The following is a 23525-nucleotide window of genomic DNA, read 5'->3' on the forward strand; positions in this document are numbered from 1 at the left end:
AAGGGTTGCATTCTTGGCCGCACCAGCCTGTCCGGTTAAATGGTCCAAAGGCCCAATAATCAAGTATTATTCTTAAATGAAAAGGATGAGAATAGTATGTGTACAAATTCAATATTGACCTAGCTTTTTTTCCAAGTCTGTAGAAAAATAAAAAAAATTATGTACAAAAAAAAATACGTAGTATATAGACATCAAATCTCTGATAAATTTTATTTGCACACTCAGTTATAAAATATGCACATTTAATACCATAGATCTATTATTGTACAGTATGTATTCATATGATAAAAGACTAATTGATTTTTTAAATCATATGTTTTCTCCATTTCACCAAATAGGATAAATATTACTTCCTGTAAAATACAACTTTTCAAACCTACTTTATTTATATTTTGTCCACACTTCCTCTAGTACGGAGTATTTAATAATGTGTTCAATTCAAGTGTTGCGATTATAATGAAATGGAGGAAGTATTAACTTTACATGAAAAATATATATATATATATGAAAAAATACATATACTGCTTTTCATTCAAGCCTACCATGAAAGCAACGAAGTACTGATCTACAGGGAAAAAATACGACAGATAGACATTAGGATTTAGGACTTGCAAAAAGGATGGCAACAACTAAGACGAGCCAACATCAATAAATAGCAAACCAACAATTCATAATAACCGAAGGTAATCCCAAATCCTATTCTTTTCCCCCCTATATTCTAGGTTACCTAAGCTATGTGTCATCTATTTTGCCAAAATTTATCCTTCATGTTAGATATCAGCTTGAACTTTTCTTCGGCTTCAACTTGCTGTCGCAAGTCAGTTGTTGACATCCTATCCGGGTGGAATTTTAAACAAGCTCGTTTATACGCAGCTTGGACCTGACAACATATCATTATGTTCTTCATGAGATTACAGATTGAATATGGACAAGAAGCAGGGCACGAAATCTATAGTAAGGTAATTCAAGAGTTTAGAAAGAAAAAACTCAAAAAAGAAACATTACCTCGTTTGGAGAAGGGTACAGACTACCACCAACATGGATGCCTAAACACCGAAGTAGTGAGGCCATGTCACTGCACATAGCCTCAATTCTATGCAGTTCCTTCTTTATCTCCACACGATGTTTTTCTTTCAGGTTCAAGTTCTCCTCATCCTGCAAAGAAATAATTTAATTAAGGATAAAATAAGGACTCCGTAGAAAAGTACCATGATAGTACAAAGTAGTATTACAAAACAAGAGGAACACATTTGACCCAACAAATGCAATGAACCACAAGCTCATCCGACATAAACTAAGGCGAACATTGCAGTGCTCAAGCTATGTAGAAAAACATTCCAGCGACCACAATTAATTGTCTAATCTGCAATCCAAGAAAAAGAAAGCATACCTTTCTCCGTGTCTGCCGAATTTCCTCCACACGCTGCTTTTGTCTTCTTTCATTCATCATTATGCGCATATCTGCCTTTTTTCTATTCCTTAGCCTCCGTGCTTCCTCAGCCTAAGGAAATAAACAAGCACCCATTTCATGCACCATTTACAGTACAGATTTAAAGAAGCAGCTGGTATTAGGTAAAATAAAATATGCATAAATTGGCAACAAATACATGAGAACAGGGGCCAATTTAAAAAAAATTAATTAACAGGTGACAGGAAAGAAAAAAAGGCTCCTAAATAAAAGAATTGTAGAGAAATTTTTTAAAAAAAAAAATCATTTTTAAAAAAAATCAGTAAGGATTTCTTCAAACATACTAGTACAAAGTACGTATGCATGGAACATAATGAGAAAAGGAACTAGAGAAGAGGCGAAGAGCTATGTTACGACGTAGCATGTGGAGATCAACAAAAAAAAATGGAATTGCTCTAATGTAGAATTGTTTAGAGTGAAAAACAAGGAGTCTATGTAGGACAAAGAAACAAAAATTTGAACCCATTAATGCCTCTCTACGGAAAAAAATATTTGATCACTGGCTCTAATAATAATAATAATAATAATAATAATATATATATATATATATATATATGTAAAAAGAGAGAGGAAGGCTTATGTAAGAACCCTCCTTTATATAAGAATCCAATCTTATAAAAGAACCAATCTCAACCGTTTATTAGTTTTAAACTAACCATCTAAAATGATCCTTTAGTAATGGCATTTCTGTAATTTTGAGTATTTCATGTTTTAAAGATAGAAAAAAAAAATTTAGAACATGGAAAAAAATTTAGAACATTGGAAAAATTTTAAAACATAAGCCAAAAAAAAAATTTACAACATAAGAAAAAAAAATTTAGAAGATAGCAAAAATTTAGAACATAAGCAAACAAAAATTTAGAATATAAGAAAAATAATTTAGAACATAAGTTGAAAAAATAATTTATAGCTCAGGTAAGCTGAAAAAATAATTTAGAACATATGCTGAAAAAATAATTTAGAACATAGAAACAAATTTAGAAAGCTTAAAAAAAATTTAGAGCATACGGAGTAGGAAACAATTTGGAACATAAGTAGAAAAAAGTTAGAATATAGAAAAAACTTTAGAACATAAGCTGAAAAAAATTTAGAACATAGGAAAAAGTTTAGAACATAAGGTATTCTTACATAAGAAAGGGTTCTGATAAAAAGAGAGATTCTTACCGGATCTCTCCCCTATATATATATATATATATATATATATATATATATATATATATATATATATATATATATATATATATATATATATATATTGTGTGTATACTAGAGTTGGAACATTGTTAAGATATATATATATGTATGGTTTCCAAATATTTTCCTCCATCATTTACAATTTTACATCCATCAAAACACAATACATTCTCTCAGCTCGAAAAAATATTTCAGCACGAACTATACTACTCCCTCTGTATTTAATCACTTGTTCCAATTTCCTTTGCGGCTGTATTTTATTATTTGCTCCATTTCCCTTTCTTGGAAACTTATTAACAACATTTTACTACTCCGTATTTTTCTCCCCATTAGTGGTCCTCTCACATCATATTTTTATACTTCGTATTTTTCATATTCTCTCTCCTCCCTACTTATACTCTCACTTTAACTTTTCTAGATTTTTTATTCTTCAACCAACCCCATTTCCATAATAAAATAATACTTGTATATACTTTCTACTATTCCTCCTAAAACTCCATGTCCAAGAGCAAACAGAGCAAGTAATAAAAAAATAAAAATAAAAAACAGAGAAAGTATGAGAATTTTTCCAAAACAATGAAGCTCATGTATCCACATTAGCTGTCCAAGAATATTTTTGCTATAATATCTTATTTAAAATTATTAATGCCATAAACACCATTTCCAGGTGAGGTAGAAAAAACAAGCGGAGATTATAAAAAACAAACTAAACCAAACAATACTCAACCCACCAGGTCATTATTTAGTTAAGCAATCAGCTTTAGGCATTGGACTTGATTTGGAATCAAACACATGAACAAGCCTTGCCAGTTATTGGATTATAAAATAAATACGCAAAGCCCCCTGCTTCCTGCTTCGTTCTCTCTTTTTCCCCTACTCACAGTAAATCTCTTTTCCCCTCCCTTATAAATTTGTCTTCTCAACCCAATTTCTATGCAACAAACTAAAGTTTATACAATCAACTGAGTTCAGCACTTCAGCTCGTCAAAAAGAGGTACACGATGCATTGATGGGAGACTTCCTAGAGCATTGGCCCACAATTGCCAACACAAAAATTATCATCACATGGACATACTGATACTTCGTATGTTCATTAAAATCTTAGGCACTTTATTCCAGGTAAGGTGGCCTGGGAAAAACAGCCCTGCACAAAGAAATGGTGGGTTGACATGGAAAAGAGAAACAATATGATTATATGAGATTTTACTCAAATCTATCACTTTCTTGGGTTTGGAGTAAACGTTTAGATGGTATTGAAGATCTGGGTTTTTAAGGCATAGTGTTCCCTCCATCCCTAGACAAAAGACCATATATCCCAAAATTCTTATCCCAAATTTAAAACCTCATTTCTCATTTGAGTAGGATTCATCATCCACTAACTTATATTCACTTTTAGATGATAAAACCTATCTAATTCAGCAATTCCACTATAGTTATTTCCAACTTACCCTATAACAATAAACTAATCTTACTACACTTTTTTCTATTCAGCTTCAATCAACAATTATCCACTACAATTCCTCTCTTAAAACGTCACGTCAAGGAGAAATGGCGCTTTTATTAATTGTTTCCAAAAATTAGACATGAGTTTCGTTGATTCATATGCCAACATTCAAGATTAATAAATCAGACACCCCGACCCGATGTGATGCTGGCAACATGAATAAGAGAACAAAAATGTTGAGCCGTTTCAAAATGTTGACAATCCCTAAACTTCTAATGTGCACCGAATTCACTACAAATTTATGAAAAACATAAAGCAGACCTCAAAGGGTGGCCTTGATCATAGCTTTTATAGCTGGGGTGGGGCGTAATCGGATATAGCCATATGGAAACTTCCACATATATATATATATATATATATATATATATATATATATATATATATATATATATATATATATATATATATATATATATATATATATATATATATATATATATATATTATAAAATAAAAAATAAAAAAAAAAAAAACTTGCATACAAAAACAATAGAGGAAAAGGGTCAAATAGGTCCAACAAATCCTAATACGAAACCTGTATTTTGTTGGCCTATACCAATAAGTTACTAATAAAATTCAATAAAACTCTCCATAGATTTCAATCATAGAAATGACATTAAGATCTACAAACCATTTCAAAATAAATAAGCCCTCACCAAGAAATCTAAGGAAAGATGAAAGTCTCCATTTTCACTAATGGAGCACTAATTCTTAAAAAGCTGTTAAAGAACCCCTACAATACAATATTACAATCATATCACTGCAAACCTTTAATATATCTTGACACTTAAACTACAAATTCCTCACCACTAACATTATGGAACATACAATGGCGAATTCGAGACGAATTTCTGAAAAAGATGAAACTCAAAAACCTACATCCTTGCTTAAAGCTGACTGAGAAGGTTATGACTGGCACATACAAGATTTTTCATAGACCACCACAGTCATCAATGATTCAGATTCTTCTCCATCACAAAAAGTATCATTGTTCAATAAAAAAATAGCCATAAAAATGCTTAACAGCCTAGTAGATCTGGAGACATAATATAACCCAGCTCAATGAATAATGGAATTATATTATACCTAATTCACTAATGCAAATGCTATACATAGCCCTTAGAGCTACATTTAAGGAGCTAAATATGGAGAAAAAAAATAACATGAATTACACTAATTTGCGAGTGATTTATTCATGAATTCCTAAACTAATACCAAATTAGGAAAAATATTAAATGCTTATTCATAGCCCTAAGGGCTACATATAGCATACCCTTCATTAATATATTAACCAAATCAAACAAACCTGCGCAGTTACTCAACAGAAGTCAGATTTTTTTCAGTTCATCCATTAATCCTACTCAATGGTTCACACCCTTGTCATACGTAATCACTGATAGTTCCAAAAATTAAATGTTTACGATGAGCATACCTGAATCAACAACTGCTGCTGCCTAGCTGCAAGTTCTTCCTCCATCGCAAGCTTGTACTCATCAGTCTCCTTTATCTTCTGTCTATCAGTAATTATGTTATTCTGGTCAGAAGAAGACACTACTTCATTTTCACAGCTAGCATTGTGATCTGATTGCATACAAACGATTTCTGCACCTTGTTGTCCATTAGACAAAGCAACATGATCATTCATACCATCTTGAGAGGGTCCCTTAGTTACAGCAGAAGAATAATCTTTGCTAAACACTTTATTTGTCAAATTACCATCACAACCCAGCCCAGGAAACTTCAAATCTTCAGCATTTTTTCCATTAGCAGACATCAAACCACTCACAGACTCCGGAGTTTTAACTGTACAATGTTCAGCTGTATGGTGAACAGGACTTTCAGGGGTCAAAGAACCACTTCTTTCTAAATCATCAAAACTAGAATCAATACAATCGTCGCGAGTCCTAGGAAATTGTCCATCCATATCCATAGGATGATAATCCTGCTCTGAAGACTCACTTTCGTTGGAAACTTTCTGAGATGAACCAGCAAATACACCATCACCGCCTTGACGAACAGAACAATTTCTCGCATTGCTTTGCTGACCAGGGGGGTCAGCATTATCATAAACAGCATGCGTGGGTGCTGAAGTACCAGCTTCATCTTCAAAATTAGGAGCACGGCTAGAGTTACGCCTTCTTCTTAACGAGGCCTTCTCCCACTGTTCACGAAGCTTATTCGAAGATCCTTCCATCAACTCACAGTCGGAGCAGTCACTTTCAGATGAACAGCCCCCTTCAGAATCAGGACCAAGTACATACCGATTTCTAGGGATACTTTTTCCAGAGTAAGTTCGCTTGGACTTAGAGAGCTTTACAGGAGGAGTGTTTCCTTCATTAACATCCTCATTAACATAATGACTCGTTGAAGGATCAGCTGCTTCTGCTGGGAAGCATCTATTGCTTGAAGTTGCATCACTATGTGTATGACAAGCCCCATCCCTGCTTTCACCACCACCACCATCATCATCATCATCATCAATGCTAATTACATGCTTTGGTCTTTTCCTGAATTTTTTTTGGAAAGACTCAGGCACATCGTCGAGGATGATAACCTCACTAATATCATCAACTTCAATAAGGACAATGTTTTCCCTTTTCCTACTCGTGCATTCTTTCAAAATTCTTTTATTGAAACACGAATTAGGCATATAATGGTCACTGACAGCCTGAGGAGCTCCCATTTGTCTTCCTAAGAAACACAACAAAAAAGACATAACCATGTTGTCCAAAGCTTATCTATAATTTACACATCAACGCCAACAACTTGGCAACATCAGTGGCAGATTCCAAACACAATTTCACAATCTAAAGGCCAATTTGACAATCATAGAAAACCGACAACTAATTACAATTCATATCACTGTTAATCTCTTACTCCATTTACCCAATTCATAAACACACGCATGCACGCACACAAGCACACAAATGCCAGCTATGGTATTTTCTAAGTGTTAACATCTCACCAACAATCTAACAATTTGACAAACATAAAATTCGACAACTAATTACAATTTGTATCACCATTAATCTCTAACTCCATTTACCCTATTCATAAACACACGCATGCACGCACACGCGCGCACACATACCAATTACTGTAATTTCTAATTCCAACATCACCAACAATGTCACAATTTGACAGTCCAAAGGCCAAATTGACAAACACAGAATTCGACAACTAAATACAATTCTTGTCACTGTTGATCTCTTACTCCAATTGCCTCATTCGTAAACACACACAAACGCACACACTGTTTTCTAAGTTCTAACATCACCAACAATCTCACAGATACCCAAATATACGGAGTATCATCACATAATACAAAATACACTTAACAGTATTAGCAAAAACTGTAGTTAAATCGATGAAAAAAATCACAAAACTAACATCAGAAGAAAACCCAAGTTTAACACAAATTCTGGCAAAAAATTATTCAACTTGAAACCCTAAAATCGTAAATTACGACTAAGTCAAACAAACAGCTTCAATCCCCAATTTCAAAACACGAAAATCAAAAGAAAAATCAAAATTCCAAACAAATATACATCAAATCAAAACTCTAATTAGAGAAAAGAATCAAACAATTAAAAAATTACCCGTAATGAAGAATCGCAATTCACAAGTTTATTCCCGAAATCAATCGAAAAACCATGAATCTAAAGAATGGAAGAGAGAAAGTAGAAGAGAGAAAAAGAAAGGGGAAATTGGATGAGGTTGATTGTTAAATTTGAAATTGGGGAAGAAATATGGTGGTCGCCATAACCAGAAGAGGAAAGAGAAAGAGGCGTTTTGGAAGTGACGTAGAAGTTTAGGGATTAAATTAAAATAAAAATAAAAATAAAATAAAATAACGATAGAAAGGTGAGTCATGACTCATGAGTGGTAAAATAGTAGTGGGATTATATAAAAAATAAAAAAAATAAAAAAATGAAAATGTTTCGAACGGAAATTTTTTCATTGGATTTTGCCGCGGGACACGAATGGCCCGAACTGGCCCATAAAACCCAACACGAGCACACTGTTGGCCCGGCCCAATATATTTTGCACTGGACCTCGTAATTTGGAACATAGGCAATTTAAGTACGTTCCGGCCAAAGAGCCCATACATAGAAAGTACGAAATGGCCCATGTAGTAGTCCGCTAGGCTCGGCCCATAAATTGGCCTATGGCCCTTCTCATCGTTATTATACAATACGAAGTATTTTTTTTAAATACAATATAATATCCTAATACAAATACAAGTATATATATGAGTATATTAGATAAATACAACACCAAATAAGAAAGCATTTGCTCCAATTTTTTATACTTGCAACAATTTGACTTTTATATCATTCATTTTCTTTACTTTGAATATCATTGATGATTTATACGGAATAGCTAAAAGCAACTCCAATGGCAAGCTAATTGTTGAATTAACTTGCCATGCCATATAAGCTTTTAATCTAATTGTCAGTTTAGCTAATTTGAGCCTCAATGGCTAGCTAATTAGCTTACTATTAAAATTAACCACACGTCCTTAATTTATATTTTTAACTTTTATTTTATTTATTCTAATTTGTTTTACTTTAGCAAGTTTTTTTCCCAAGCAAAGCTAATTTGCTTGACCAACCTAATTGCATTTTCTAGCTCCAATAGTCAACCTAGTAGCTAGGGATTATTAATATTGCAAGCAAGTCTCTAGCTACAACCATTGGAGTTGCTCTAAGAAAATATATAGTCATAATATGTGGAAATTTTTGTAAAAATATTTATGTTTCTTTTTAAAAAAAAATAAAAAATAAAACATAAATAGATAAAAAAAATAATAAAAAATAAAAAAAAAACATCTATGTTATACATGATAAATAAATTTTTTTTTAAAAAAAAATACTAAAAAAAAAGGGACAAATATCAAGAGAGCAAGGACAATATATTGGTTTCCTAATTTAGTTTGTCTGAAGAACCTTTTTACTCTATTTATCTATTTGAAATAAAAAATAAAAAAATTGAAACAAATCTAAGCATTTACCAATTCCAGGGTTAGCGTTAGGGATGAAGGTTTACGGTTTAGATGGGGTTAGGGTTAAGGGGTTAAGGTTAGGGTTTAGGGTCAGGTTTATGAGTATAGGGTTTAGGGGTATGGGGTTTAGGGTTAGGTTTAGGTTAATGGTTAGGGTTAGGGTTTACGGCTTAAGGTTAGTTTTAGGGTTTAAGTCGGTTTAGAGTTTAGGGTTTAGGGTTAGGGTTAGGTTTTAAGGTTTAGGGTGTAGGGTTACGGTTTAGGATTTAGGATTTAGGGTTTAGGGTTAGGGTTTTAGGTTTTGGGTTTAGGGTTAGGGACTTAATCTCGAATTTACCCTTTTTAATTAACAAAAAAAATGTATAAAGAAAATAATAAAAAGTGTATATTACAGTATATTTTTACCAAAAATTTTAGAAATTTGATATTCTGTAACAAAAATCTAAAATTTGCGCCAATCTAATTTGCAAGAAAAATATAAATTTGCCATAGCAATAACTATGAGACTGAAGTTTTCAATTAAAAACTAAAGCCATTTTGATGTATAAGCAATTTTCAGAAGTTTTGAGAATTATTTGCTGTTTCGAAGAAGATTGAAGCACGTATGAATCGTTTGATTATGATACCGCCATTGATATTACGATTCCTCCGTAAAGTAAATCGGCAAATTAATTTCCGTTTAATTCCGCCATTGAATTTCGGTTCCGCCATCAATTGATTCCACAATCAATGCATAGATCTCTGTCAAATTGATACATAAAACCTAGATATATATAAAAGTTCAGCAAAATTTGGCAAAAATAAGGACGATAAAGGCCAAAAAGGTAATGAATTATGCAAAATCGCCAATTTGGTGATGATGGTTTAGTCTCTGGCTCTCTGGTCGTGGAGAAGTTGATCTGAAATAATAGACGTGCTGGACTGTAATAGTTTTAGTGGCCCAATTTTTCAAAGCCCAATTGATATTCTTCGATGTTTTAAGCCCATTTTTTTAAGCTCATTATTTTGTAATTGTCCACAATTCCTCGTTACTTCTTCATCTATCCATCTATGCTTTTAAGTTTTATTTTCATTATAAGAATTTATTTTAGTTATATAGCTATTATAAACCTCACCGGAACACGTAGTCCTTAGCTTCTGAGTATTATACATTTTAACTTAATTGACGACTTACCTTTCCTTTATTTACTCCAACAATAGGTGTATTTTTGTTGATTAAGATTTAATTTCACATTGTTTCAGACTAAATTGTACAGATGTTCCCTTGTTCACCTGTTGGCTAGCTAGAGACCTAGAGTGATGCACCAAATTATAGAGAATAAATCATATATATATATATATACTCGTAGTTTATGATCAAATAATTCCTCATTATATAGTTTAACCTCAACCAAAGAATATACGTTATACAATAATAACAATAATAATGCATAAATCACTTGGTAGGCCATAAACATAATTGAGAAGTACTCTATATAGTCTATGCATTGTTTATATTAGATCATATTTAACACCATAATCTAATTAATCAACGATGTGCTGTTGTGGTCCAATCTCTCTTCTCAATGGTAATACCAAAACTTGGACCGTTGAAAGTCAACGCAAGAAAATATAAAATTTGACAAATTTAATTAGCATACATCACGTATGTAAAAGTAAAACATTGATCATTTTATGATCATTTACAAAAAATCAACTTCAATTTCGGCCACAAAATTCAAGATTTCATCATGTAATGATCTATTCAAAGTAGTTACTCAAAACAAATTAACAAAAGCACTAATTTAAGAAGCTCAAAAACAAGAATAATTTAATTAAAGATATGCAAAAATTGATCATGATATACTAATTTATTAAGATAACAAAATTGTCCATAATATTAATAATTACATTATTAAATTAGCAAACATGAAATTAAGTTACAACAATACTTCCAAATTAACGAGATTTTTCAGCAAAAGAAGGAGAAACTAGGGGAGAAAGAAGAGGGATAGGATCCTTATTCTGATAATATGAACTCAAAGAAGATGTTGTACCAACAGCTGACGACGACGACAACGACGATGATCCAAACAATAGTTTTGGAGTACCCTCAGATTTGAATGATACAGAAGGTTTAAGCTGAAGAGGCCGAGGCGCTCGCCGTTGTAACCTACTCAATGCCCTTCTAATTGGCTCGTACTCCTCCTTAGGATCATATTTTTTGAACCCTGGAAATGATGATGAGACTTCTTTTTCTGATGATCCCATCGATCTTCCAATATTAATCCCAACTTTAAATTACGAAATCTAATAAAAGATTAGTGATATAATAAGTATTACAACATTTTTATGTTTGAAGATGAATAGATATTAATAGTAGTAGTATAAATTTGGAGTGACATTAAAAGGTAACAAGAAGCATGTGATGCATGGATTGTTTAAGGATGTGATAATAATAGTAAAGGTGAATGAAGAGATGGAGGAAAAAGATGGGTGTTCTGACTGGTTAGGCAAATTAAACCAAAGAAAAGTTGGCACGTATACAATGAATTATTAATATTTTAATTATAAGCAGTAATACTTGTATAATTTGCTTCATAGATTTCAATCATTTCATAAAATATTGGGGTGTATTGTATGGTAGATGTAGGCATCAAAAACTGACCTAACCGTTTTGATTCAAAATCGACTTTAAAAATCAAATTTAAATGTTGACTTGTATGATAAATACGATAATTTAATATACTGACTCGATTTAAAATATATATATGTAGACCTAATTTGATCTAATCAAATCTGATCTAATTAAACATTCGAATTGACACCTTTTCACATAGTACCTAAAATACTCTGTAACACTGATTTTTAATTTCTTTTGTAATTTTATATCTTACTATTCCATTTTCATGTGATAAGGGAAGGAATCAGTGCTTATTCTATAAATGTGCAAGAACATGATATTCAGTGACATAGTCTGCTCTACCCACATGACAATTAACATGCATCCCCCCAAAACAAGAAAAAAAATATCACCTTTGTTTAATAATCTTATGGCTTATTTAATGTGATTAGATGATCATTTTATTAATACTGTAATATATACACTCTGTTCGCCCAAATGTATACATAGCTGGTCAATATTACCATATTTGACGAACATATATGAATTTATGACTTCATAAAACGATTACGTCTACAAAGATTGATAATGATTGAAAATCCCTTGAAGCAATTTTCTAGTAAAGCAATCAATGCGAAGCTAAGGCCTTTTCAAGTAAAGCAAGAATTCTGATAATGAGGATAATAAAATGAAGGATTACTTGTAAAATTCATTATATAGTCCATGTATACTACGGGTGTGCTCGGCAAATTATAGTTGTGAAGGTAGCGATTAGCTGTATAGATAGCTATTAGCTGTTAACATGCTGTTAGCTGTGAAGATAGACAATTCAAGTTTGGGTGTTCAATAAAGTAGCAATTAACTAACTGCTACATATAAAAATCAATATTTTTTTTTCTAAAATTGTAGATTAAACTATCAACAGTTACCTCTTTAAAAGCTAATTTTTCTAGCTTTTGATAAAGCTACTTCTCCGCTAAAAGCTACCCTAATCACTACATTGCCAAACACTCATAATTTTTTGTTAAGTAGTGATTTGACTTGGTCAAACTACTAAAAGCTACTGCCGAACACGCCCTACGTATACAACATAAAATAAAACAAACAATGAAAAGGCTCTTACAAATAAGAAGGCGAGTTTGAGTGATCTGAACAATAGTCTATATATGTGCATTCATTATATGTTGAAGGTCTCATTCTTTTAAACTGAATTGAAATAAAACGACCTTAATTGAAATAAATTTCAGAGAATTCTAAATCAAAGAACAAGGTTGAAGTTAACTTTAATCATAGAAAAATGTATGTACTTTCAATTCAAATGTTGTCAAGTATGAGTCTAGGCTGCACGTGCTATCGTAGGGAATTCACTTTATAAGTTGAGGCAATTCCATTAATTCTCCGCGATCTCTATTTTTATAAGTATGGAATACTCACATTTGTAATATGTTGTTTGGAAAGGTTATGCTTCAACGGATGTACATTTAGCTCAAAATGTATTTTTGAGCAAAACTCATTTTCTAGCATGTTAATGACGAAGCAAAACCGCAAGTTATCACATGGGAAATCTAGCAATTTGAAGTATATGGCCTTGTCATTAAATTCCTACAACAATGCATGGTTTTCTTAACCCACTTCCCTCTCTCCATCAAACATTTCTACCAAAGCTAGTGATAAAATTAATTTAGCAATGGTCAAGATCTCGCGACAAAGGTGGCGGCATCGCATTCTAAATCAATCCTTATTAATGCTATGTTGCCTACCATTTTTCTCCTATCGACCGACTTTTTTGTCGAATACTTTATTTTTGTTACGTATGTTATGTAGACACTTCGGTTATATTTGTGTATATATATTCATAGATAGGGAAAGAAAATGTAAAATAAAGAAGTGGTCGGTTCATCAAGATTACACTACAGTATATGTAACAACGGGTAAGTGATGAAATGGATTGAGAATAAACTGAATAATCATATGTAAGTTTTTTTAGAGGTGATTATTGGACGGGGCGGGTTCGAAGAGGGACGAAGCTAAAAAATTATGCCCACTTCTCAGGCCAAGCTTTGGGCCGGATTTTTTGTGCCCAAACCCGCCCAAAATGGTTGGCCGTGCGGGGTTTTCGAGACGGGCCTAAAAAATCAATTAAATATGCATAAAAACATATTCCCAAAACAGCCCAAACAAATTAATTTTTCAGGCCGGAAAATTCTATCCAAAACCCGCTCAAAATCGGGTCGGGCCAACGGATCGGGCTAACCTTGATCACCTCTAGACCTCTAGTTCTTTGTATGATTATCCATTAAAAGTTTGTGCAAATAAAAACTTATACAGAGTATAAAAAAGGATCTTGTTAACAAATGTCTCTGGTACATTAGCTAAACATTTAAAATATTTCCTAAAGCGATATTAATTTGGAAATCGTGTAAAAAAAAAGATATTAATTTGGAAATGCATGTCAAAATCACACGTCCAAATTGAAATCCTACCTTCGCCTCTGTTTTTGTCCAAATCGACAGGTCACTTGACTTTATAGTGTCCAAGTTTATGACATTAACGATTTAGGGCATGTTCACATTTACTGAACTGAACTGAATTGAATTGAACTGAACTGAACTGAAGTGATTGGAGCTGAGTTGAACTGAACTGAATTGAACTGAACTGATTGGAGCTGAACTGAATATAGCTGAAATGAATATTTTATGAGAGAAAGAAATTAAGAGCTGAACTAATTGAAACTAAACTGAATTGAAATTAAGCTAAAGTAAATAGGCCCTTAAATGTGTCTCTAACAGACTAACACTTGGGTGATCAAGATCAATACATGAAATACTCGTACATATTTTTGCACAACTCAAAATCGCACAACAGCACAACACATGGTATGTACGTCAAGATTTTATGTGGTAAGAGTGTAAGACTATGTTTGTCAGAAAATTGTGACAAAATTACAAAGATATAAAGACAGAGAGTGATGCCTTCATGTGCATTGCAATAAAATTTAAAATTTACCCAAATTATACTGAAAATTGGACCCAAAAACAATTAATTTAATTTTGTGGGGATTTAAATGGCAAAGCAACAAGAAATGCAAATTCCAGAAAAAGTTAATTGTAGGCCTATAAACATCCTCTGCTAACCTGATCTTTTTGTGGTTTTGTAGAATCACTACTGGAAACTTTCACCCACACCTTATTTAAATAAAAATAAAATTAAATAAATCAAAAAACAAAACTCCAAAATCAAAATAATTAATTTTTTTTTTCCCTTTTTCCCACAATAAGTGAGGAATGGGAATGCAGTATAAAGTGGAGTTTAGATCTAGCTGTGTGATATAACCCAACATATATGGACCATTTGCCCCCCTTCTCTTAAAAATATCATGGATTTTTTTTTCATTTTCTGATTTTTGCTTTATATGATCATATCAATGTCCCAATTTATTCGCTACAATAGTTGAATGATGAATCTTTAGCCTTCAATTGATTTCATTATATGAACAAATTTATATTGAGTACGTACTCTGTATTGTACAGTTGTACATTATCGAATATTTCAAGGTATGTATGGCCGTGTGGGTATATATATGATTTGTACAACAATACACAATCTAAAACTTCTAAAAATTTGCTATGTCAAATATTATGTACATGTATTAGGTTTTAACACTCAACAAGTCTGATCCAATTCGACACAGACACATGTTGTAAGTGTATAGGGATTGTTTGTTACTCCAAAAATAAGCAATGAAGTGTAAAGAGATTGTTTTCAAAATGTAAAACAATCATAATTAAATGTGTCTTTTGTTTTCTGGCCATACCTTTCAAGCTTTAAAAGCATGCAATATTGCCAGGATTTCTTGAAACTTCGAGTAGTTGGCTTAACTACTCGAAAGCACATCAATATATCATGTGATATAAGACGTATATAAATTTGGAGTAGTGTCAAGCACCAGCAGAGAAGTTTCTAGCTAATTATTTCAATTACATTGATTGTTCATAAGCAATTGCACCATATATAGAATACTTAAAAATTCGGAATTTCAATTTTTATTGATTGAGAAAATACGTAAAATTTACATAGTATCTTCTTAGATTTGAGATATTGCTGTAAATTTTCTTTCTATGAATTATGAATTTCTAATATTAACCAAAATATATATCAACTACAAATTTCTTTTGATTGATTAAAATGTTTCAATTTCTTTTCTAACCACTATAGTCCCAAGTAAAAAAGTAATAAATTAATATTATTGGCGATATATTTTGTGGTAAACATCGTTCTATCCGTGATAAATTGATACTTCTATTTATCCACTTCACCTCAAATAAGAATCAAATCATCTATAGTAGCCCTAAGTTTTAGCAAACATTTAAATATCTAGTTAGTCGAACAACTAATCTAAACACCAATAAAAACAATAAGCCTACAATTTACTTTTTTTGAATTTAATAAAATAAGTGAAACAACCAAGATTCCATTGTTTGGATTCTAGCCACATATGTAATTCAAATCAAACAATCACATACATAACCACACAAGGCACACAAACACAAACATTACTCTCTTGTATTGAAAATAATGTCACGCATTATAAATGAAGGAAAAGATAATTCACTTATAAATCTGATAAACTATTTCACATATTATCAATTGATTTTGAAAAGTTCTATTAAGCTAAATCCTAAAAGGTCAAAATTTCCACCATCGCAGGCTATAGGCCCACCTAAGACTTATCACATCACTTTATATTATACTTGTAAAGTCTGGCTGCCACATAATTTTGATACAGTAATCAAAAACGTTGATGCATTTTGCGGCATGTTGAAGCCATCCATCCATATTTGACTATCATTTTGTTTTGGTGAGAATACACACATAGGATGATAAGAAGGAGACAGGCGACGTGGCAGCACCCCACATGGCACTAACCATACTAATTGACCAATGGTATTCATTAAATTATGACCACTAACCATACATAAGTATTGGTATGCATTATGACTAGACAATAGAGAAATTAGATATGTACAAGCATGCTATAGAAATCATATAAGTAAAATCCATTGACTGAAAAATATTACCATAAGCAAATTCGCCCAATTACCTACCTTTTCAAACTTCAAATTTGTTAGAAATTATCCCATTTTCTTGGGTAAAATTTAGTAATAAACAATTTTTAAATTTCATTTAATATATACTATGACTTATGATTTTAAAGTAATACAAGACTCATTGCCACTTGTAATATTTTAAAGAACTTTCAAATTTTTGAGTATTAGCACAAATTCATGTCACTTTTAATTATAACTTGTTGATTTTTGCCTTGATTTTTAGATTGAATGTTTGAAATTACCATATCCTTTCACCTTATGCAAAAGAGTTGTTTGTTTCCCAAAAATTTGCTCCACTTGCCACAAGGTTTTGGTTAACATCAATTACACAAAACCAAAAAAGGTAACAAAATCATCATATAAAAGTTCAAATTCTATAAAATACTTGTTTTAGGTATGGACTCTAGTGAATAATAAAGATCACTTACCAAAAAAATTTGAAATTTGAGGGACCACGAAATCTTCCCACTTTATGTATCAAAATCAAACAAATAACCATATCCATAAGCTCAAGGGAGCTTTATATGGTAAGAATCAAGTGGAGCTCTATAGTTATGAGACTGAAAGTAAGTTATTTTCACAATAAAATTTTGGATATTATGATGAAATTATTAGTGGATAACTTTTTGAAGTTTTGGAATATTTTTTTTCCTTCTTTTTTTCCTAGCCAAGTGTAATATGGTATTAATTTCCCCTTTAAGTGTGAAAATGACATTAAAAAATGGATAGCTACAAACTTGTTTGAAACTCAAATCTCCTTATATTATGTCATTGCTTATTTGCTTACATTTGCACACCATAATTATCTAATACACTTTATTTTGTTGATGTTGGAAGTTCTTGATATAAAACAAGAGTGTTGGGAAAAATGAGAGAGAGAGAGAAAAATAAATGAAAGGGGAAAAGTCCCACATTGATTGGGGAGGAAGGTTTTTCCTTGTTTTTATAATGTAGTGCTTTAGCACTACTCAGTTGAGTGAGTTGGAGGTGTGTGTTACTCCACACACACACACGCGCGCGCGCGCGCCGAGCCGGGTCGGGCTCGGGCCTCGGGACTTGGGGTCTTGGGGAATGCGATGCGCGGGCGTGGGTCTTTGTTATCTTTTTGGAGAAATTTTATTTCCTTTTTCTTGTTAACAGAATATTCCCAAGTATCCGTTTTTTGACTGTTGGGATTTTCTGACTGTTGTGGGAATTAATCAGCCATTAATCCCTTGATTTTAGCTGATTAATTCACTCCCTTGTTTCTTGCCTCGTTTGTTGACTGACTAGATTAATCTGGTCATTTTCTTGGCCAGATTCTTCCCACCTTTCATGCTTTCCGTTTTTCCTCTTCACCCTATAAATATTCGGTGGTTTTCTTAGCCAAAATACACAACACAATCAGTCTTCTCTCTTCTCTAAACTTATCTAAACACATGTTCTTTCTGTTCTGTTTTCTGGGCAAGTATTCTGAGTTCCAGTCGGGTTTGTGAGTGCACATAAACTCCGGCGCCGTGCTTATCCTGGAGGGCGACCGCAATTGTCTACTGCACCGGGAGGTAGCGCGGAATCGTCTTTTAGGTCAGTGGTTCTCCACGACGCGGCTATTGTCAGTTTGGTTCACGCATCAAGAGATAAGTTATTTCTGTTTTATTGCTTATTAGTGTAACAGTTGATAGTTTAAATGTTACATAAAGTTGATGAAGACAAATAATGACCAATATATGTATATTTTGTGTCTCGATCTTTCTAGCACTAGCTTGGTTGTCTTACAAAGGTTCAAATGTCAAAAATATTGTAAACTTTTAAAGTCACATCCATACGTATACTATATATATACTCGTAATAATGTCACTAGTCGACTACTCAATGTCTCAACAGTAGAATATGACTTTATTATTAATGTCGCTATTAAAAAGTTAGCCTTTTTTCTTACAAGTAAAAGCAATAATAATAATACATAACATTCTTAATATTTACAATTAGCATAAGAATTAAAGCAAAACCAAATAAAAAAAAATCAGCCGAAAACAAGTGAAAATAACATATTCTTAGTAAAGGTCATTGGCATAGATTTGCGCTCTTAAAATTATCTTATCCACATATATATGCCTCTTAAATTCATTTTTTTTTTTTCAAAACGTACTTGATTATTGCCCAGTCTTTTAATTACCATTTACCATATGATAATACAAACTAAAAGGGTCTATTTAATTTGGTTAATCATATTTAAACTTATACAAGTATTCACTAATTTCCAACAAAGAATTTTTAGAAAGAATAAGTTATAAAATAGTGAAATTAAAATAAATTTAAACTCACTAAATTAAGATTGTTCAAATAACATAAGTTTAGATAAAATAAGTAACAACGAAACCCAACATAAACCCGAGCAAATCTCGAATGCTCAATTGTGTACCACCCTAAGGGAGTAAGTAACAAGGGTTACAATCAAGAAAAAGCTTGCAAACAAAACCCAACCGTTGATTAATAATTAGAAAAGCATTTACTAAAGTTCTAAAGTTTGAAGAAGTCATATTATAGGTTTCATTAATCAGCCGCCAGCCAACAAAGGACCCCTCCATTAGCCAAATTTGATTGGTGCATTATAATTTGGTGGTTGCTTACTCTTCAACAAATTCTTTGATGGAATCCTTGCCAGCAGCAGCATATATGAACCTTCTTTGCAACTTCCACTTTACCTATTTTAGGTCTTTTTCTTCTGTCTTTTTTTGTACTAATTTTATGTATTCATGTCTTAGCATCATTCTTGGAATTATTGGTCACATTATTAGTGGAAATCCACTATCATTTAAGTTTAGTCTTAGTCAAAGTTAAGCATGTTTACGTTTAATACTCCGCTTATACCGGAACTCGATTCAAGACCGAGAACATCATACCATAAAACTAGTAGAGAGATCATTAAAATCATAATCAGAGGATTAGAATAATTGAGGCAAGTAACCAAGGACTACTATTTACAGTTTGATTACTCTTTCGCGAGTAATTAATGTTTACTTAACGGCCACTAATTAAGCTTAACTTAACTTAAGAAACCAGTTGTTCCTAACAAGTGGGCACACCAACTAGGAGTTGGCAACCTCTTCTACCCTAATTTGAAATCATGATGTTAGTCCACCTAAAATGGCCTAAACATTTTTTGCAATGTACATTTCTATTTCAAGGCTTTTAAGAGTAGGACCTAACCAAGCCGAAATTACAAAATGATCTAGACTTGAAGAGACCTCCGAATAAGAACTTAGATTGAGACTCTTGAGCAACCTTTTGTTTCCGTTCTTTCGAGTTGTTTCCCTTCACTTTTAGAATCGTTTGCCCGATCACTTGCCTTATTGATTCGATCACCTTGGCATCGACAGGATACCCTGAGGCTTCGCGTACATAGAAGATGTTAACTGCTTTGCCTCCTCTTGTTGTGACTTCTGCTTGAGTTACTGTCAGGCTGTTCTCTCGGAAAATTCGAGTGACATCAGACAACAGTCCAGCCCTGTCTGTTGTGCATAACTCTAGCTTCAGTCCCTGAAAATTTGTTGCAGTAATGTCATTAGTTTGTTGGACTAAAACATCATATAAGAGTATACAATTTAGTGTGTTACTGTAACATTGGTATATACCTCAGAAACTCTTCTCTTAATAGCAGCTTCAAGACATTGGATGACTCTTTGCCTTTCTGCCTCTGATTTAACAGGGGAGCCATCAACATGCCTAATGTAGTATTCCTGTGAGAAAACAATAACATCAGATATAATTCGTCGAAAATACTGTTAAACTAACTGCATTCTATAAGCATCAGTAATGATCAAGATTCAAGAAGATGGTAAAGTACCTGATAAGCTTCAGGCCCTTCAGCATCCACACTACCATGGAAAACGACGTATTGCATATCAGTCAACGTGCAGACTGTATCAAAGAGAAGTTTAGGTCTGTCCTTGCAACGAATACTGACCACCGAGTAATCTTTGTCATACCAATTGACAACACTTACATTCGGCCTCTGCCTCTCATCTTCATCCTCCTCATCACCAACTTGCTCATAGTCTCTATCGTCGAACAGCATCTGATGCAGTCGCCTTTCTGCGTGTGTGGCAACATGAGTCACCTCAGTCTTAGCTTCCCTAGAGTGACTACTGCCAAGCACATTGCATAGGAGTTCCTTGATCCTAGACAACCTGTCTAAGTCATCAATCGCGTAACCGGTTCCTTGATCGGTTATGTGCATCACGGCTGCAGCTCGCGTGTTGTGAGTCCAGACTTCAGCATTCACCACATTGCATTTCAGATGAGACAGTACAGCAGTTAGCTCAGAGAGAAGTCCTGGCCTATCTCTCCCAATTAACTCAATTGTAGTGTAATCTGTTGATGAAAGAACTCCAACAGATCTTCCAAAACATGATGAATCAGGGCCTAAAGACTGATTATCACAGAAATTTAAAGTTAATATAAGAAGAATACACCAAAAAAAAAAAAAAAAAAAAAAAAAAAAAAAAAAAAAACACATTAATTGATTTATTGGCAAATTATGTAATTATACCTTTTGAATGTAATCAATGATTTCTTCATCTGTAATTTTGTTCCCATCTTGATCAGTCACATTAAAAACTGGATTTTGAGAAAATCAAACAAATAGTTAACAAAAAAAATAATGCTAAATTAATTCACATTAAAAATTTAGCAAATAATTTATAAATTTTACCATCCATGAACCATCCACCATCAGAAGAAATATAAGCTTTGGTTATGACAAGATTAAGATCAGTGAGAATTTGAACAACTTCAAGAAGTATTCCATGCCTATTTGCACTATCAACCTGTATCACTGTTGCATTCTTGCAACTTTCATTATCAATCACCACCCTGAGAAACAAATGACCAAAAATCAAACCGTGTTCGTTTATTACCGTCTACCAAACGAGTCATTAATATTTTAGAAAATGAGAGAAGGAAATATACCTTGGTGGGTTCATTCTTCTTATGAGTTTCTCATACTCATCATCCGTATCTTGTGAAAAGCTCATGCTAGACTCTGAAATAACCCAAAAAAACAAAATAAAGCCACCAATCAATAACAAATTTATATGATCCCAAAATAGAAAAATAGTTATTTTCTAGAAGAAAAATTGCTTTATGCTGAGAATAATTACAACTATGATTTACCAATCAAAATAAAACACTTGAAAAAAATAATAAAAAAACAGAAATAAGCACCTTTCAAGCAAAAAATTCACAAAAACAGGAATAAAAATGGAAGGAAATGACCAATCAACAGAAGACAGATAATACATGAGAGAATGTCAGGCATAATAATTAACCCACCTTAAAAATAAATTAAATTTAATTTTTACTAGAATATGGAAAGATGAAAAAATTTCAGCCAAACTTTCATCTAATATTGTGGGGTTTTTGAGTGGGGCAGGAGATGTAGGAGACCAGTAAATTCAAGCACAGATACCATAGAAAAAACTCCTGATTCACTGAATCTTACTCCCAATCAAAAATTTCACACTAACCCAAAAACAAATTATAACTAAAGTCTTAATTTCCTCAACTTAACACCATACCCGAAGAGGATTTTACATCAATCATAGTATCATACCCCCTTTTCCCTTCATTTGGGGTAAACCCGTTACCCGTGCAGGGTTGCATATATCAAAACCGAACTTTATAACAATTATGTTACGATTCATAAAACAAAAATGAACAACAATTTGAGGAATTGGGAACATACCCATTAAAATTAACAACGATTTTTGAACAGGGTACCTCAAGTTTTCTTGAATTAATGAGTTTTTTTTGTTTGTGTTTCGAAATTTTGAGTAAGGAGGTGGGAGTGAGGTGAAATAACAGAGTATTTATAAATATTTTTAAAAATAATAAATAATCCCTTTTTTAAAAAATAAATAAAAAAGGAAAAATTAACCCTTCCGACACGAATCTCTATAAACTGCAGCATCAGTGGCGCCATAACCATAAACCCATAAAACCCCCTTCCTTATTTTCTCTCTCCTCTGTTTATCTATTGCTCTGTTTTTATACAGGGTATTCTTTCTTCCCCTGTTTTTTTTTTTTTTTTCCTTAAAATTCTTTAAAATAATAAATAAAAAGGTAAATGAAATTTTTAAAAAAGGGAAAATAAAGGTAGTGAATCTCCTTTGAAAGAGAAAGTTTCTTCAATTTTTTTTTTTTAAAGAAAAAAATAAGAATAAAGCGCATTTTAGTGGGAGAAGTAAGATGTCGGATAAAATGCGCAAGGGGTGAAAAAGCGTGAGAGTGTGGTAGGAATAAGAAAGCCACGTGTTGAGAAATAAATGGATAATAAACTCCAAAGTTTGGGGGGTAATCTTCTCTCTCCTAGTTGGGTGCAGGTTGTAACGGTTGTCACTGAGGTACTAAGGAGCTGTCAAATACTGGTTTGTACTTTTTTTTTAATATTAAGTCAAGGAAATTTCATTTAATTTGACGGCCCTCCTAATTCTTTTCTTCTTCAATTAGATTTCCATACGGAGTAATAATTATTGTTTGGGGTTTTGATTTATTGAAGTTTTTAATGATAACACGTTTGGTAGGGGATGGGATAAATGAGCAAATGACGATTGTTTGAGGATGTAAATGAGCATGACTCCGTAATATGTTTTTTTTTTTTTACA

At 32.6% G+C, this 23525-nt stretch overlaps 2 protein-coding genes across 3 annotated transcripts; both read right to left on the reverse strand.

Moving 5' to 3' along the window:
• Positions 1–501: 501 nt before the first annotated feature.
• LOC145563567 (uncharacterized) lies at positions 502–8008 on the reverse strand. The gene is made up of 5 exons (XM_081624014.1): positions 7766–8008; positions 5599–6857; positions 1391–1501; positions 1006–1155; positions 502–880 (listed from the first exon to the last, which is right to left on the reverse strand). Exons 2-5 carry the CDS (start codon positions 6847–6849, stop codon positions 740–742), a joined length of 1653 nt encoding a protein of 550 aa, XP_081480140.1. The 5' UTR covers positions 6850–6857; positions 7766–8008; the 3' UTR covers positions 502–739.
• An 11789-nt stretch (positions 8009–19797) lies between these two features.
• LOC145562250 (ACT domain-containing protein ACR4-like) lies at positions 19798–22879 on the reverse strand. 2 transcript variants are annotated; one of them, XM_081622463.1, is made up of 7 exons: positions 22642–22879; positions 21832–21904; positions 21575–21735; positions 21413–21480; positions 20708–21292; positions 20496–20600; positions 19798–20400 (listed from the first exon to the last, which is right to left on the reverse strand). In XM_081622463.1, the coding sequence occupies exons 2-7, from the start codon at positions 21894–21896 to the stop codon at positions 20053–20055; spliced, it is 1332 nt and encodes a 443-aa protein (XP_081478589.1). In that variant the 5' UTR covers positions 21897–21904; positions 22642–22879; the 3' UTR covers positions 19798–20052. The 2 variants fall into 2 exon arrangements, with proteins under 2 accessions (XP_081478589.1, XP_081478588.1); XM_081622462.1 differs by having other exon boundaries at positions 22607–22879.
• Positions 22880–23525: the final 646 nt, after the last annotated feature.

This window comes from Chenopodium album, chromosome 10, assembly GCF_948465745.1.
Source record: "Chenopodium album chromosome 10, dcCheAlbu1.1, whole genome shotgun sequence".
In the NCBI taxonomy this organism is placed as follows: Eukaryota; Viridiplantae; Streptophyta; class Magnoliopsida; order Caryophyllales; family Amaranthaceae; genus Chenopodium; species Chenopodium album.